Raw genomic sequence first — 13,488 nt, forward strand, 5'->3', positions numbered from 1 at the left:
TGAGAGGGGAGGGAGTTGAGTCCATTATTTGAATGGACATTAACTTGGCGACTGTATTTCTCTATTTCTCTTAAGTATTAATTGTGTGCATGTACCATCATAAAATTAAGATGTTATTTTTACTACAACATAGGTATGTGCCTTCAAAAAGTGGAGTTTGGGGGTCGGGCCGGTTTCTATTGGAATTAATCCCATATGTTCTGTTGTTCACTTAGCGCGGATTTCACTTAGCAGGGACCCTCTGGGTTCAATTGACGCGTTAAGTGAAATATAATATATATATATATATATATATATATATATATATATATATATATATATATATATATATATATATATATATATATATATATATATATATATATATATATATATATATATATATTTATATATATATATATATTTATATATATATATATATTTATATATATATATATAATCTGGTTCACTCCCTATCACTTCATACAAGCTAATATCACCCATCATTGGTGCATCATTCCCCAAGACTCACACACCAACATACTCCCTGATCATTCACTTACACTGCTGCTGCTTTGATTTTCATTCCCATTTTTAAATACTGTATCTGGCATGGAGAGCAATAATGTGGATGGGGAACTAGCATAGTTGAATACAGCTGTGTGATGCTAAATTCCAAAGTTTAAAAGCAAAATATAAATGGGCAAAGACAATATAATTAGTGCAGGTAAGCAAAAAAGGTTTTAAAGACAAATACTGTATTATTATTATTATTATTATTATTATTAACTGTTTACCTTTCAGTTTTCTTCAATATTTTCATAGTGCTTTTTACAATCTATATTGTAGGTTTCCCTTAAAAATCTACAAAATCCCTCTTGCACCTTGTCAACTTGGTCAGGTGGACAATAATCATCCAGGCTAGAACGAGCAATAGTTATTATCACCGGTGCTGGGAATTTTGTTATGAGATATTGTGAAGATTTCATCAGCAAGTCAATTTCCTCATTACTAGAAATGTGATGAGGAAGTTCATGAACTTCATCATCACAAGTACACCCAGCATCATGTACCAATTCCCAGTCAACCTCAGGTCCGTATTCATTTGCCAAGTCCAGAATAAGTTTTATAAGAGATTCTTTTTCCTGTTTATCTTTTACAATTTCACATATATTAAATATCTTTCTTTGAATGAGGTCAATGTCTTTCAGTTCTTGGAGACCAGAAAATATTTTTTTTAGTGTTGCTATTTGTTCACATCTTTTTGACTGTAAGTCTATGATTTCACTTTCCTGAGAAGCAATGAAGTCAAAATGATAAATTTTCCTCAGTCTATTATACATGTCTACTTTGTCGAACATAGAAACAAAGGGATTCATTGTGGTAAAAAAATCTAAATCAATATCTAAAATGTAGTTTTCTCCATGTTGTTGAATCAAATTGATTATATTTTGCTCTACCTTTGCATCTGATTCATATCCTAGTGTACAGACATAAAGATTCACTTCTTTGGTATCATCGAGGTTATCTGCTTTACAATACAACATTTCACCTACAAAGTAAGAAACAGGGCAGGAAACCCTAATTTCATCAGTACCTGTTTGCTTTCCAATGAGAAATTTGTAATTCCCATCCTCTATTTGGTTTGACCAAGGGGGTTTAATCCAAACAATTGAGGAAATTTGTCCAGTAAAAGCTTCAACAAGAATCCAATTCTCAATACTCAATTTATGAAGCATAACATGGACATCATAAACCTCTGAAGCTTTGAGCTCACCTGGAATAAGCAAGTCAGGATGAGAGTCAAAGTGAACAAGTAGGTTGTTGGTGAATGGCAGATGCTTAGATCCAATAGCTCGTAAGATATGGTACAAAACATCCTGGTGATCCTCAACAATGTGAACTGGTATACTGGAGTATTTCTTTGTGGTCATTATTCAGGTGGGTTTTGAGCTTCTTGAATACATGTAATTTTTAGTTCCTCTTCCACTCTGTAAAGAGTAAAAAAAAAATAACAAATACATGTACAGTACTTTAATAAGTATAATATTAGTATCTGTATACAGTATGTTTGTACAGGTATAACAAAACTATGAGCAAAAAATAAAGGAAATGAGCATCAACATTTTAGCACTAGTAGGTAGTAGGCAGCTATCAAACAGGGATATTGGAAGCACAATGTGTTACTGTATATCGTTTCTCAATATTTTTTTTTTTATTTCTTTATAGTTCTTTATTATTATTATTATTATTATTATTATTATTATTATTATTATTATTATTGTACTATTATTATTAGTGCTGTTATTATTATTGTTATCATTTTTATTTTATTTTAAATTTTGTATTTTTTATTATAAATTTTATTTACTAGGAATTATTACCGGGGTATTTTATTTTAAATTTTGTATTTTTATTTTAAATTTTATTTACTAGGAATTATTTTAATTAACTTCCCTCCCCCAGGCCCCGATGTGGGTCAGAAACCTGTGCCCGGGTGGGCTAATCCCTGTGTAAAGAAAAAATATATTGGTATATAAAAAATACAGGATGTTTCAAAAATATGTTTCATAATTCGGGGGTGTATTCTCGAGACATACACACAGATAAATGACTTCAGAACCCTGGTGTCAATACCCTGCAGCAGGAGTGGCCAAAACATCGATCACGGTCTACTGGTTGATCACACCAATTTCTAGTAGATCACAGCGCTGAGTATAGTCTCTCATCAACAGTCGGTGCATAATCCTGTGTAGCATGCTGAGATTACCCATCAGAAAAAAGATTAGGACAGGTCAGGTCAGGTTAGGACAGATTAGGTTAGGTTAGCTTTTGAACGAACGGCGCATGTCAGAACATTTTCAGCACAGTACAATCTCAGTTCGTGACAGCCACCGCTGGTGTAACAGCACCTTTACTTTATATAAATATTCACTCAAATGAATAACACCAAGTAAGTCAGCATGTTATTCACGACTCTAGATAACTTGGTTTGCTTTTCTCTCAAAGGTCAACTGATTTAGCAAACAACCGGCTCACTCTCACGCCCAGAGAGGGCAGTTCACTTATTACCATTGGACAGGGAAGCTTGGCACTTAACTCAAGTGTTATCTCAAAGTGACATTTACAACACTTCCCTGGAGAGTCTCACACTATATTCTCTCAGATTGTATCTGTGTATATACAAGGGTGTACCTGCTTCGATAATAAACAGAAAATGCCAAGTGTTTACATCAAACCCTGCCACTTGAGAGTTCCAGAACTTAATTAAAACAATTAGTGGGATACCAAAGCAGCTATAACACTATCATCACATCCTCCGCCAGTTATGTTAGAGAAGATCATTTAAGTGTCGCCTACATTTCACTGTGCCACAAATTTTAGGGAAAGTTGTGTTTATCTGAATTTTTAACTGTTTATATGTTTTCGAGTACGCTGATGCCAAAAATGACTTTAGTTTTTTTTACAGCATCAACTGTTTTATCAGAAATTAGCAATTAGTTTTTCATCATTTATCAAATTTAACCAGAAATCAGAAGGTGAAATGTTGATATACCCTACATCACATTTTCTAATGAAATAAATGAAACGAGAACACAATTTTAGATTATAATGAAAGCATAAAACATGACCAAACAACACATTCCTTTTCTACACTTGTTACTAATGAAATTGAACAATAAACTATGCTAAATTCTACTCCTTGAGACGAGATGTCAAAACCTCAGCATTCTCCTTGGTAAGACCTAAATCCCTGACTAAGTCGTCCAGTTCGTGCTGATTAGGAAAATGTGGGAATTTGCTTGAGTCTGCTACATTAAAGTCAACATCCTCGCCCTCATCAGAAGATAAGAAGTCAGCATTTGAAATTGCATCTAAGGAAGGTGGACTGGGAATTGGTAAATGTTCACAGTGGGACACGGGAGCAATAGATGATGGTAGTATGCTCGGATACACAACAGTTCTTTGATCTTTACTCTTCTTGTACATAGATATGTCGACCATGCAAAATTAACAATCATCATGATGGTTGGTTTGTCCTCTCCAAATTCGAGGTATTGCGAATGGCATACACTTTCGGTTACCAATACTGATTTATTAAGATGCAATTGTAGAACCACTGTTTCCGACAATGTGATTGGAGTCGTTAACCCAATAAATTGTTGAAAAAGTTTCCAAGCTTTCTCATATTGCATAGAAATTTGGGGTCTATGACCTGCTATCACTTGGTTAACTATATTGGAATTACCCAACAATCTATTTAAACATCTTCAGAGAAACTCCAAGCGTGAAGTGCCAAGAATATCTCGAACTGAGGGTGCAGTACCTGGTCAAGACATCCTTGTTGCAATTGTAGTGGATGTGGACACCATTCTAACAGATCCAGACACCATGGTTGTAGGATCCAATATGGTGCAATTAAGAGGACCTTTCCCTGGAAGGATCTGAGTTTGTGAACCACTTTGGACATTTTCACAGGTGGGAACAGATAGATTGAATTCCAACAGTTCCAATCTATGAGTAGAGCATTTCCTATAAGATTTGATCGTTCCAGAGATGCATAAACTGGCATCTTGTTTTTTTTTGTGTGTGTGTGAGGCAAAGAGATCTATTTGTGGACTCTCAAACCTCCTCACTAGACTCTTGAACTTTGATATCTTTAAGGACCATTCTGTTTCTGTCGATACTGGCCTCAGACGGGACAACGCATCTGTTGTCCATGGCAAACAGAATCATCATGTTTTTGAAGTTTGGGTTTGCCAACAAAAAGAATAGAACTACTGCTAATTCTTTTATGTTCATGTGTTTGTTCCCAAAGGGAGTTGCTCCACTTCCCTAGACGAACGGTATCCCAATCCTATCTCGAACGCATCCGTACAAACGACCAAGTCTGTTTGAGGAGGAACCCAGGGAGATGAACCGATTAGATTGTCCAAATTTGCCCACCATGACAGATGAGTCTGATCTGAATTGGGAGAGAAGAAGCAATGTTTCTGTGAAGCAACTTTGACCCCAGATGAGCTAGTTGCTTCTTCCTTAATGTGCCGAAAGGAACTACTATAGTGGCAAAATTCAACAGACCCAGCAGTTTTTCCCAATCATGCCAAGAAACCTCTTGCTTTACACAAAAGGCCTCTACTTGGTTTATCACATCTGTTACCTTCGCTTCTGGTAGACTGACTGACTGCTGATTGGTGTCCCAATGGAGACCTAACCAATCCAATTTCTGACATGGTAGGAGATTTCATTTAACCTGGTTTATCTTTAATCCTAGGTTTGGAAATAGTACTAGTGTATGTTAGGTCGCCCTTTCACAGTCTTCTAAAGAGTTTCCCACTATCAGTCAATCATCTAGATTAGCAAAAGTTCTTATGCCCTCCTTCGCAAAGACCTCCTTGGGGATGTTCGCCAGATTTTGTAAACACTTTTGGCGCAATTGTCAGGCTGAATGGCATCGCTGTGAATTGATAACTTACATCCCCCACTGCGAACACTAGAAACTTTCTGTACCTGGGAGCAACAAGCATGTGATAATAGGCATCTTAAAGATCCACTTTTGAGAACCAAGCATTGGGTGGAAGTAGATGCCTCAGATGATCGTAAGTGAGCATCTTGAAACTTCTTTTTGTAGTGAATTTGTTCAGGATGGACAGATCTAAAATCCACTTTAAATTGTCGCTGCATTTCTTGGGGACTGGGAACATGAAACACTTCTCTGACTGCAACAGTTCTATCACACCTCTGTTTAACAGTTGAACTACAAATTCTGTGAGTAAGGGGGTTGGTTTTTTACCCCTTTTTGGTAACACTAGGGGAGGGCGCCTCAACCAAGTCCATGTGAGGCCCCCTTTGATTGCTTGTATGCCCATATGGAAGAAGTCCACCTGTTTTCCCAACCCCCTAGACGACCCAGCTGTCTGGCTTCATTGGGAGGGAGTGGTCACTGATGTGGTGGAATAAGATCTCCTTCCACCTCTGAACAAACGGCCACCCCTACTACGTCTCGAAATGTTTTCTCCTCTAAAGTTTCCTCTACAATGATGACTGAACCTAGCAGCTGGTCCTGTTCCCCTGTTAGACCTTCCTCTTCAAAACTTCCAAAAGGTCTTACAACTCTTGGGAGCAGTAATATAAATACCTTGCTCAACAGCTGATCTATGCTTAACTAATGTTTCTTCATCAAACAAAGCAGGAGAAAGAGGTGAAGAACGTAGCAATAAATAAGCACTATAGCGCGTTTTTTCCCAGCTGAGAAAAGATGAACCGCCCCCTCCTCAAGAGTTACAGCTGATTGGCTGTTGCAAACCTGTCCAATTTTGTCCTGAGTAATGATGTATTTTTAAATGAGTTTATTCATAATGTCCATTTCTGATGAGAAAGATATTTAACTTAATTATATAAAGATATTTCAAACATGAACACGTAGGAGTTTATCAGATATATTATACATGAATTAACTGATAAACTCGGGAAGCAAATTCACGCTTTCGGAGGATGCATTTAATATATACTTACTTTTACCTACAATAAGGCATACCGGTACTAAGACAAATTACTTATCAGTAATAGTACATTATGCAAAAACAACATTTTAAAACATCAGAATCACATTGAAATATTACACGGCCGTCAGCAGAGGCGGGAAATATGACTGCGAACTACTTCATATTTTTCCCGCCTTTGCGAAGGAGTTCAGTCCTGAGGGCTTCGTTTTCCCCCACAACACAACGATCCACAGAGGCCATTTCCTATGGTCACTAACACGAGCACTAAGGGGCACGTCCTTCTCCAAGCTAGGTCAGGTCAGTACTCATTACAGTAAAAGTCAAAAAATCCGGATGCCAGAAATCCAGACCACCTGAGAATTCGGACTTTTCGAAAACTCATTTTTTTTAGCTGGCTTTTGTGTGTATGTGCGCATGCATGAGCGCCACAGCTGCACAGCGACAACAAGCGACCACGCAATCACCACTTTAAAATGAGCAATCAAACTGACAACGTATGTAATTTTGAATCCTACTCTTTCCATTTACAGAGTACTGTACAAGCCCATAATAATGGCTCCTAAAGTAGATAAACTTCGTTGTGTGAAGAGAAAGAAGAACACGTTGAAATTGAGTGACAAACTTGAAATAATTAAGAAACTAGAACGTGGTGTGAGCAATATTTTTCTTAATGGAAACATACGACATTGGAAAGTCTACAATTTATGATATAAAAAAGGCAAAGATTAAAAATCTAGAATTCACAGCTTTTTCTTTAAAACTGCTCGTTTTGATAAATGAAGCATGCTATATTTGCTAATGAATAAACTATCAAAATGTACCTGTTCATCTCTTCTTTATTCCTCCTTAAATTTGAATTTTAAAAGTACTGCCTGAGAATCCGGAAAATCCGGACCGACCCAATATATATATATATATATATATATATATATATATATATATATATATATATATACTGTATACAGTGGGGTATGCTATAACGAACGGATCCTACTACGAATATTCCTATAAAGAACGGTTTTACCTATAAAATTGATAATGCTATAACGAACGAAACTCGTGCAACGAACATTATAATTTTTTTTTTTTTTTACTAATTTATTGTTTCTGTATTACAAGTATTAATGATATTCTTTATTTCAAGGGTTTAGATGCATATTTATGCACTTTTTTACAATTTTTACAATTTAATATTATATTTTTCAGTGTTAAGTGGTTGTATTTGGGGGCCTGGAACGGATTAATCCTATAACGAACGAATGATATAACGAACAAGGTTCTAGAACCAATTAGATTCGTTATAGCATACCCCACTGTATATACATTTTGATAAAATCACACGGGAAAATGGAAACAACGGAGTACCTTATATATATTATATATATTATATATATTATATATATTATATATATTATATATATACACACACACACAGTGAAAACGAGCCCAGGAGGGCGAAAAACAAACGTCAATCACTAAGTGACTTGAAAACAGAGAAATATTAGTCACGAAAGATCAACTGTCTTCGTAGACAGAAGACGAACTGGGGTCACCATGCTTGACCAGACCGTATTAAAAAACTACCCCAAACACAATATCTGAGAGACATAATCAAAATAAAGGTCACTCAAGTGTCTCACCGTGCTAAGATGTATAAATACAGAAAGTAAAATCTTCATGGCACTTAATAATTCAGCTATTACAAGTTTTTAAAACACAAATTAGCGGAGCTTTCCTTGTGCGAGTTTACAGCTGATTCACCAGGCAAGATGACAGTAGCAATGCGGGTGAGGGAGGGGGCTTTGAGAATTGCAATTAAATGCCAGGTAGCGACGTTTCCTCCTAATATTACGTATTTAAGTAATCATTAGATGTTTTAATTGCCTGTATGTTGACCTGGCGAGTTAATGCTAGGCATTTACTTACCTACTGTAGGTATAAAGCTGGACGTAAGATTCTGGATTGAACAAAAATATTCTCATACCAAAACCTGAGGAAAGCCAATGGACAAATATTTACCAGTACAGTATAGTCTGCATTTACGCGGATTTTGTTCACGCGTTTGGTCATTTACACGGCACCTTGCCAGAATGAAAATTTTAAGTTACGCGGTTCATTCCATCATTTACGCTTGAAGCAGCGCCTGGAGGGTGCGCATTAGGTCGCTCTTACGTTATCGCTGACGTCATATGACGTATCGGATTGTGATTGGGCCACGCTTCCTTACCACCCATGCATTCCCTCCGCCGCTAGCTGTGATTGGTCTAATGTAACATGACGTGCCCTGCCACCAGAGGGAAGAAGTCGCTGACCTAGCCGGGCCAGCCTCATTGTTCTCAGTTCTCCGCATATACAGTTCTTTCTTGTGTCCGCTATTCCCCCCCTCACAATGGCTTCCGCTGGACCCCCACCACCCCTGAGAAACCTTGAACTACCTGGACCAAGCCATGGTTATGTGAAGGAAATCATCGAGTTGGGGGAGAAAATCAAGCTCATCCTTGACAAAGACACAGTCAAGCATCGGTATGAAGTGTCTAATAACCTTCTGTCAAAAATTATGAAGCCGTATGTCCAGATGTATCACGACAACATCAATGCTAGTCTCGCCCGCAACCCACCACAGCCAGCCCAAGTCAACGATAGTGACAGTGACGATATGGACTTTGAGGGGTTTGTCAGGGAGGCCCTGCAAAGTGACGATATGGACTTTGAGGGGTTTGTCAGGGAGGCCCTGCAAACCTCTGAGTAGTGATAGTGATTCACCGGAGGGCCACTAAACTTCCTCTGCTCGGAACCAGCCGCCATCCACGGTGTACCCATCTCTTCTACTACCGTAAGAGTTAAACACCTATATATATGTAGTTTTTTATTTAGATATTATGTGTGTGTCAATACCATCATAAAATTAAGATGTTAATTTTACTACAAGGTACGTCGTCCGAAAAAGTGAGTTTGGGAGTCGGCCCAGTCTCTATTTCAATAAATCCCATATGTTCTGTTATTTCGTTTGATTTCTCGTTTTACGCGGACCTCCACAGGTTCAATTGACAGCGTAAATCCAGATTATAATGTAGTTGTATTATAATCTTTCTTTAATCCAGCAATATAAAATCTAATGTGTCTCAATGGTTATTTTTCATTATCCACCCATCACCATTTTCACATGAAAAATATATTTTTTTCTTAGTTTTCTTGCTGTTTTAGATGAGTCTGACATTTATCTTTGGGGCAAATCGCTGTTAGCTTTAATTTTTTTTTATAGGTTGGTTGGTTCCTTTGGTATGTGAATAGGTTAGGTTGGATACACCCCATTTCGTCACCAAAACCCCAGTTCGTCACCAATATCAAATCTGTTTCGTCACCACTAACAGTGGCTGGTATTAGTGACAAATTGTATGTTATTATTTTACTAATATAAATTACACCTGCATACAGACGACTCAAGAAGTATTGTGTTATTATTATACATGAATATTAATTATTTAATAAAGAAACAATTTAAACGTTGGTAAATAAACTAAATACAGAAGATATGAAGGTGATTTGGCACCAGCGCATAAACCTCCTTGCCCCTCCTCTTCACAGAGAAGCCTCAATGGTTGAATTGCAATTACAACTAGTTGCTCAGCACAAGCTAAAATCATGCACAAGAAAAGCAACTCATGACGAACAAGTACATCTCTGGAAGCTGAGAGATAATTAGGAAGAAAAAAAAATCACTTCTAATTTCCTAAAAAAATGCCAGTGTTTTCTTCGAAGCTTGCATGAGTATTAACAATGTTTTTATTTTATTTATTTTTTAATTTTAGCCTTTCACATATTGTTTAAGTGAGATGATTGCAGGCATATTAACAATGTTTTATTTTTAATCGTTTTAGTCTTTAATAAATTGTTTAAGCGCGATGCTTGCATGTTCCAATGTATTGTTATGCCGAAAAATTTGTAATACAATTTTGTAAACTAGGTGTCTTGACAATTTTCTATCCCAAGCAACAGTTATTTAAGCAAATTTAGTGAAATTTATGTGTATACAGTATATTGAAGCATTAATTATAAGAATTATCTGGAATGTATTGCCCTTGAAATGGTAATGGGAATGAACGTGGTGCCGAAACGGGTAAAAACAGTGGTGACGAAACGGGTAAAACCAGAGGTGACGAAATGGGTAAAACATGTGATGTCAAAACGGATTGGTGACGAAATGGGCACACTCCATTAGAAGGTTGGTTGTTGATATGAGAATAGGTTATTTTTGTGTATTACTCAAATCTGACCTCCATTTTTGTGCAAATTAGCAGTTTCTGTTAAAAGGAAAATTTTAATTTTTTGCCAAAAAATTTAATTTGAACAAAAAATGGTCAGATTTGAGTAATACACCAAAAATAACCTATTCTCATACCAAAGGAACCAACCAACCAATTTAACCTAACCTATTCTCGGTTAATATATAGGACTTACCACGGAGCTGCATAGCGTACTTAGTGATGCAGCCATATCATCTCACATCCAGAGAATGCCTCAAATTTCACCATATCATAGTAAATTCTTTCTGCTTAATATTCCGGGGAAGTTATGTATGTTTAGGTAGGTTTGTTTAGTTTGATTAGGCCTGTTCTTCATACCCACAAATGCTAAGTCGCGTTTAATTTAAAAATATCAATTGTTTAACATATTACAAACTACAAGTGTCCACAATAACATAAAGAAAATCCGGAGTGTTTATAATTGTTTTTAATCAATTTTGCCGTTAGTCCGATATAATTACCAACCAACCCTAAAAAAAAAAAAAAAAAAAAAAGGATTTGCCCCAAAGATAAATGTCAGAATCATCTAAAACAGCAAGAAAATTTGCAAGAAGTATAATCTTCATGTAAAGAGGTGATGGTGATAACGAGAAATAACCAACTCAATAACACTACTTGACATCATTCCAGGCAATTAAATGTAACAATTAAATGTAAACAAAAGACTATTGTCACAATCCTTGATGGTATATTAAAATTTCCAGGTTATATTTGAAATCTAACTAATGTATATTCAATGTATTGTCCACTGTTGGAAGTTTTATATGGCTGGTATGGATGAAACGTTTAAAATTTGTACTAAAAGAATTATTTGTCCTTGGTTCAAATTACCTGCATGAACTGGGATGGTCTCGCCGGATGTTGTTGGCCGACTCTACAGTCTTTATAACAATTGCTTTCAAAACTTAAAACCAACCTTTTACCTTTATTGCTTAGAACAACAAAAAGAAAGAATAAAGAACACTAAATCATATCACCAGTAATTAGAATAATATCAGAAATTAAGCCGTTAATGATATTATCGAAATTTTCAGGAATATTAAAACATTTGTGATAACTTATGGAATTCTTCCAATTAGTAGAATTATTAAATAAACGACTGAAATAAAACAATTAAAATTATTCATAACATGTAGGAAACTATTAATATGGTCTCAGTTGAATTATCTACTATTTTAAATTATGAACAGTTTAATGTGAAATTGTGGATAAACTCTATTAAATAAAACCCTAAAATAAACGACCGGGAAACAACCAAACTTGACTGTATTATTTAAATCATCAATAAAAATCATTTCAGTAATAATATCCATTTTTTTAAGAAGGTTGAGGGTTAGTGTAAAATATTATTGGAACACCTTTGCGACATCGACAAAACATATCACAGCTGACTATCATCACCAGGGTGGAGACGTGCACTGGGATATATTCGGTTGATATTCGTTATTTGGTGACTTGTGAGCTATTTTATATATAGATAACATGAGTGAGGGACGTGATGCGGACGAGGATGTGCTGAATGACTACTGGGTGACTACTTGGGAGCAGCAAACAGCACAGGAGTTGGAAAGCGAGGCAGACCACCACCAACACCTTCATGCTGAGGCAGACGCAGCCAACGAGAAAATGTGGGCGCTGTTCCAGAGTGCTGCCCAGTGTGTGGCTGTCATGTATAAAGGTGGGGCACACTGGCTCATATTACTAGTCTTTCTCTAATGTCAATAAACGAACGGTACATTTTCAGAAGACCTTCCCACATTCAATATAGACATAGTGCTGTGAAGTAATTGTCTCATTTGTTTTCAAATGAATTTATTTATTTTGTAGATTGATTGTTAATGATTGGTTAGCCCAGCCTTCCATTCAATCATCTAGTTATCAAATAAAGATCAGAGCGGAATTGAGCTTTTCTTGGGTTATGGGATATTCTTGGTGTAAATCACCATACTGTGCGTCACTATGTTTGTACTGGTTATTTGTTTGCTGAACCATTGTGAATTTATGTGAAGAAATTAAAGTGACTAGTCATCTATCTGTCCGAAATAATCATAGTACTGTAGTTACTAAATACATTTCTTATTTCTGCTCCAATACCTTTTTTTTTTTACATCAAGAATTCTCAACAGCTTCTTTTAGGGTAAGTTTGTAGTTCGTTATTAATGAGCTTTTGAAATATAAACGGACCCAATTGGAAGAACCAAAATTGGTATTGCTTTGGATCACTGGTTTTCAACTTCTGGATAATTGGGAATTTTCTAAGGAGGGCCTTCATGAATGGGCTATGTAATGTAACATGCATAGCCGTTACCCTGGCCAGGTGTATAATACAGCAAATATTTTATTTACCTAAACCTCAGCGATATCATTTTAATGTTTTTAGAATACTTTTGCCTAGTAGTTTTATAGTTCCCTGTCTCATTCTGCCACGGTTATCTTTTTTATAAATATAATTAGAAGTGAAGGTTAGGTTGTAACTGTGGCAGTGAAGGAAACATGACTTAAGAGATGGAGCTTTATTCCCATGTTTCGTCACAAGATTTTTCCAAGTCTTGTGATGAAGGCCACACTACCAATACCCAATGTATAGTACATACACTTATAAAAGAAGCCTTGATGATGACTAAGAACATGCACCAAGTCCATTAAAACCAAAAATGAGATTATTTGTTAAGTGTTGCTGATAAGAAGAGATAGGCCTT

The 13,488-nt window shown here is 36.1% G+C and overlaps 2 protein-coding genes across 3 annotated transcripts in view; one reads left to right on the forward strand and one right to left on the reverse strand.

Annotated features, from left to right (window-relative positions):
- Nucleotides 1–740: 740 nt before the first annotated feature.
- LOC121868810 (UPF0489 protein C5orf22-like) lies at nt 741–11,683 on the reverse strand. Of its 2 annotated transcripts, none has more exons than XM_042369760.1 (2): nt 11,621–11,683; nt 741–1,970 (listed from the first exon to the last, which is right to left on the reverse strand). In XM_042369760.1, the coding sequence occupies exon 2, from the start codon at nt 1,911–1,913 to the stop codon at nt 780–782; it is 1,134 nt and encodes a 377-aa protein (XP_042225694.1). In that variant the 5' UTR covers nt 1,914–1,970; nt 11,621–11,683; the 3' UTR covers nt 741–779. The 2 variants fall into 2 exon arrangements, with proteins under 2 accessions (XP_042225694.1, XP_042225695.1); XM_042369761.1 differs by lacking the exon at nt 11,621–11,683 and adding an exon at nt 2,617–3,443.
- A 461-nt stretch (nt 11,684–12,144) lies between these two features.
- Nucleotides 12,145–13,488, forward strand: part of LOC121868811 (UPF0472 protein C16orf72 homolog) — a 17,164-nt gene continuing 15,820 nt past the window's right edge. The window contains exon 1 of the mRNA XM_042369763.1: nt 12,145–12,467. Within this exon, the coding sequence (XP_042225697.1) occupies nt 12,272–12,467 (196 nt within the window). The 5' untranslated portion in view covers nt 12,145–12,271. The remainder of the gene's footprint in view (nt 12,468–13,488) is intronic.

This window comes from Homarus americanus, unplaced genomic scaffold (assembly GCF_018991925.1).
Source record: "Homarus americanus isolate GMGI-L3 unplaced genomic scaffold, GMGI_Hamer_2.0 scaffold30535, whole genome shotgun sequence".
Taxonomy (NCBI): Eukaryota; Metazoa; Arthropoda; class Malacostraca; order Decapoda; family Nephropidae; genus Homarus; species Homarus americanus.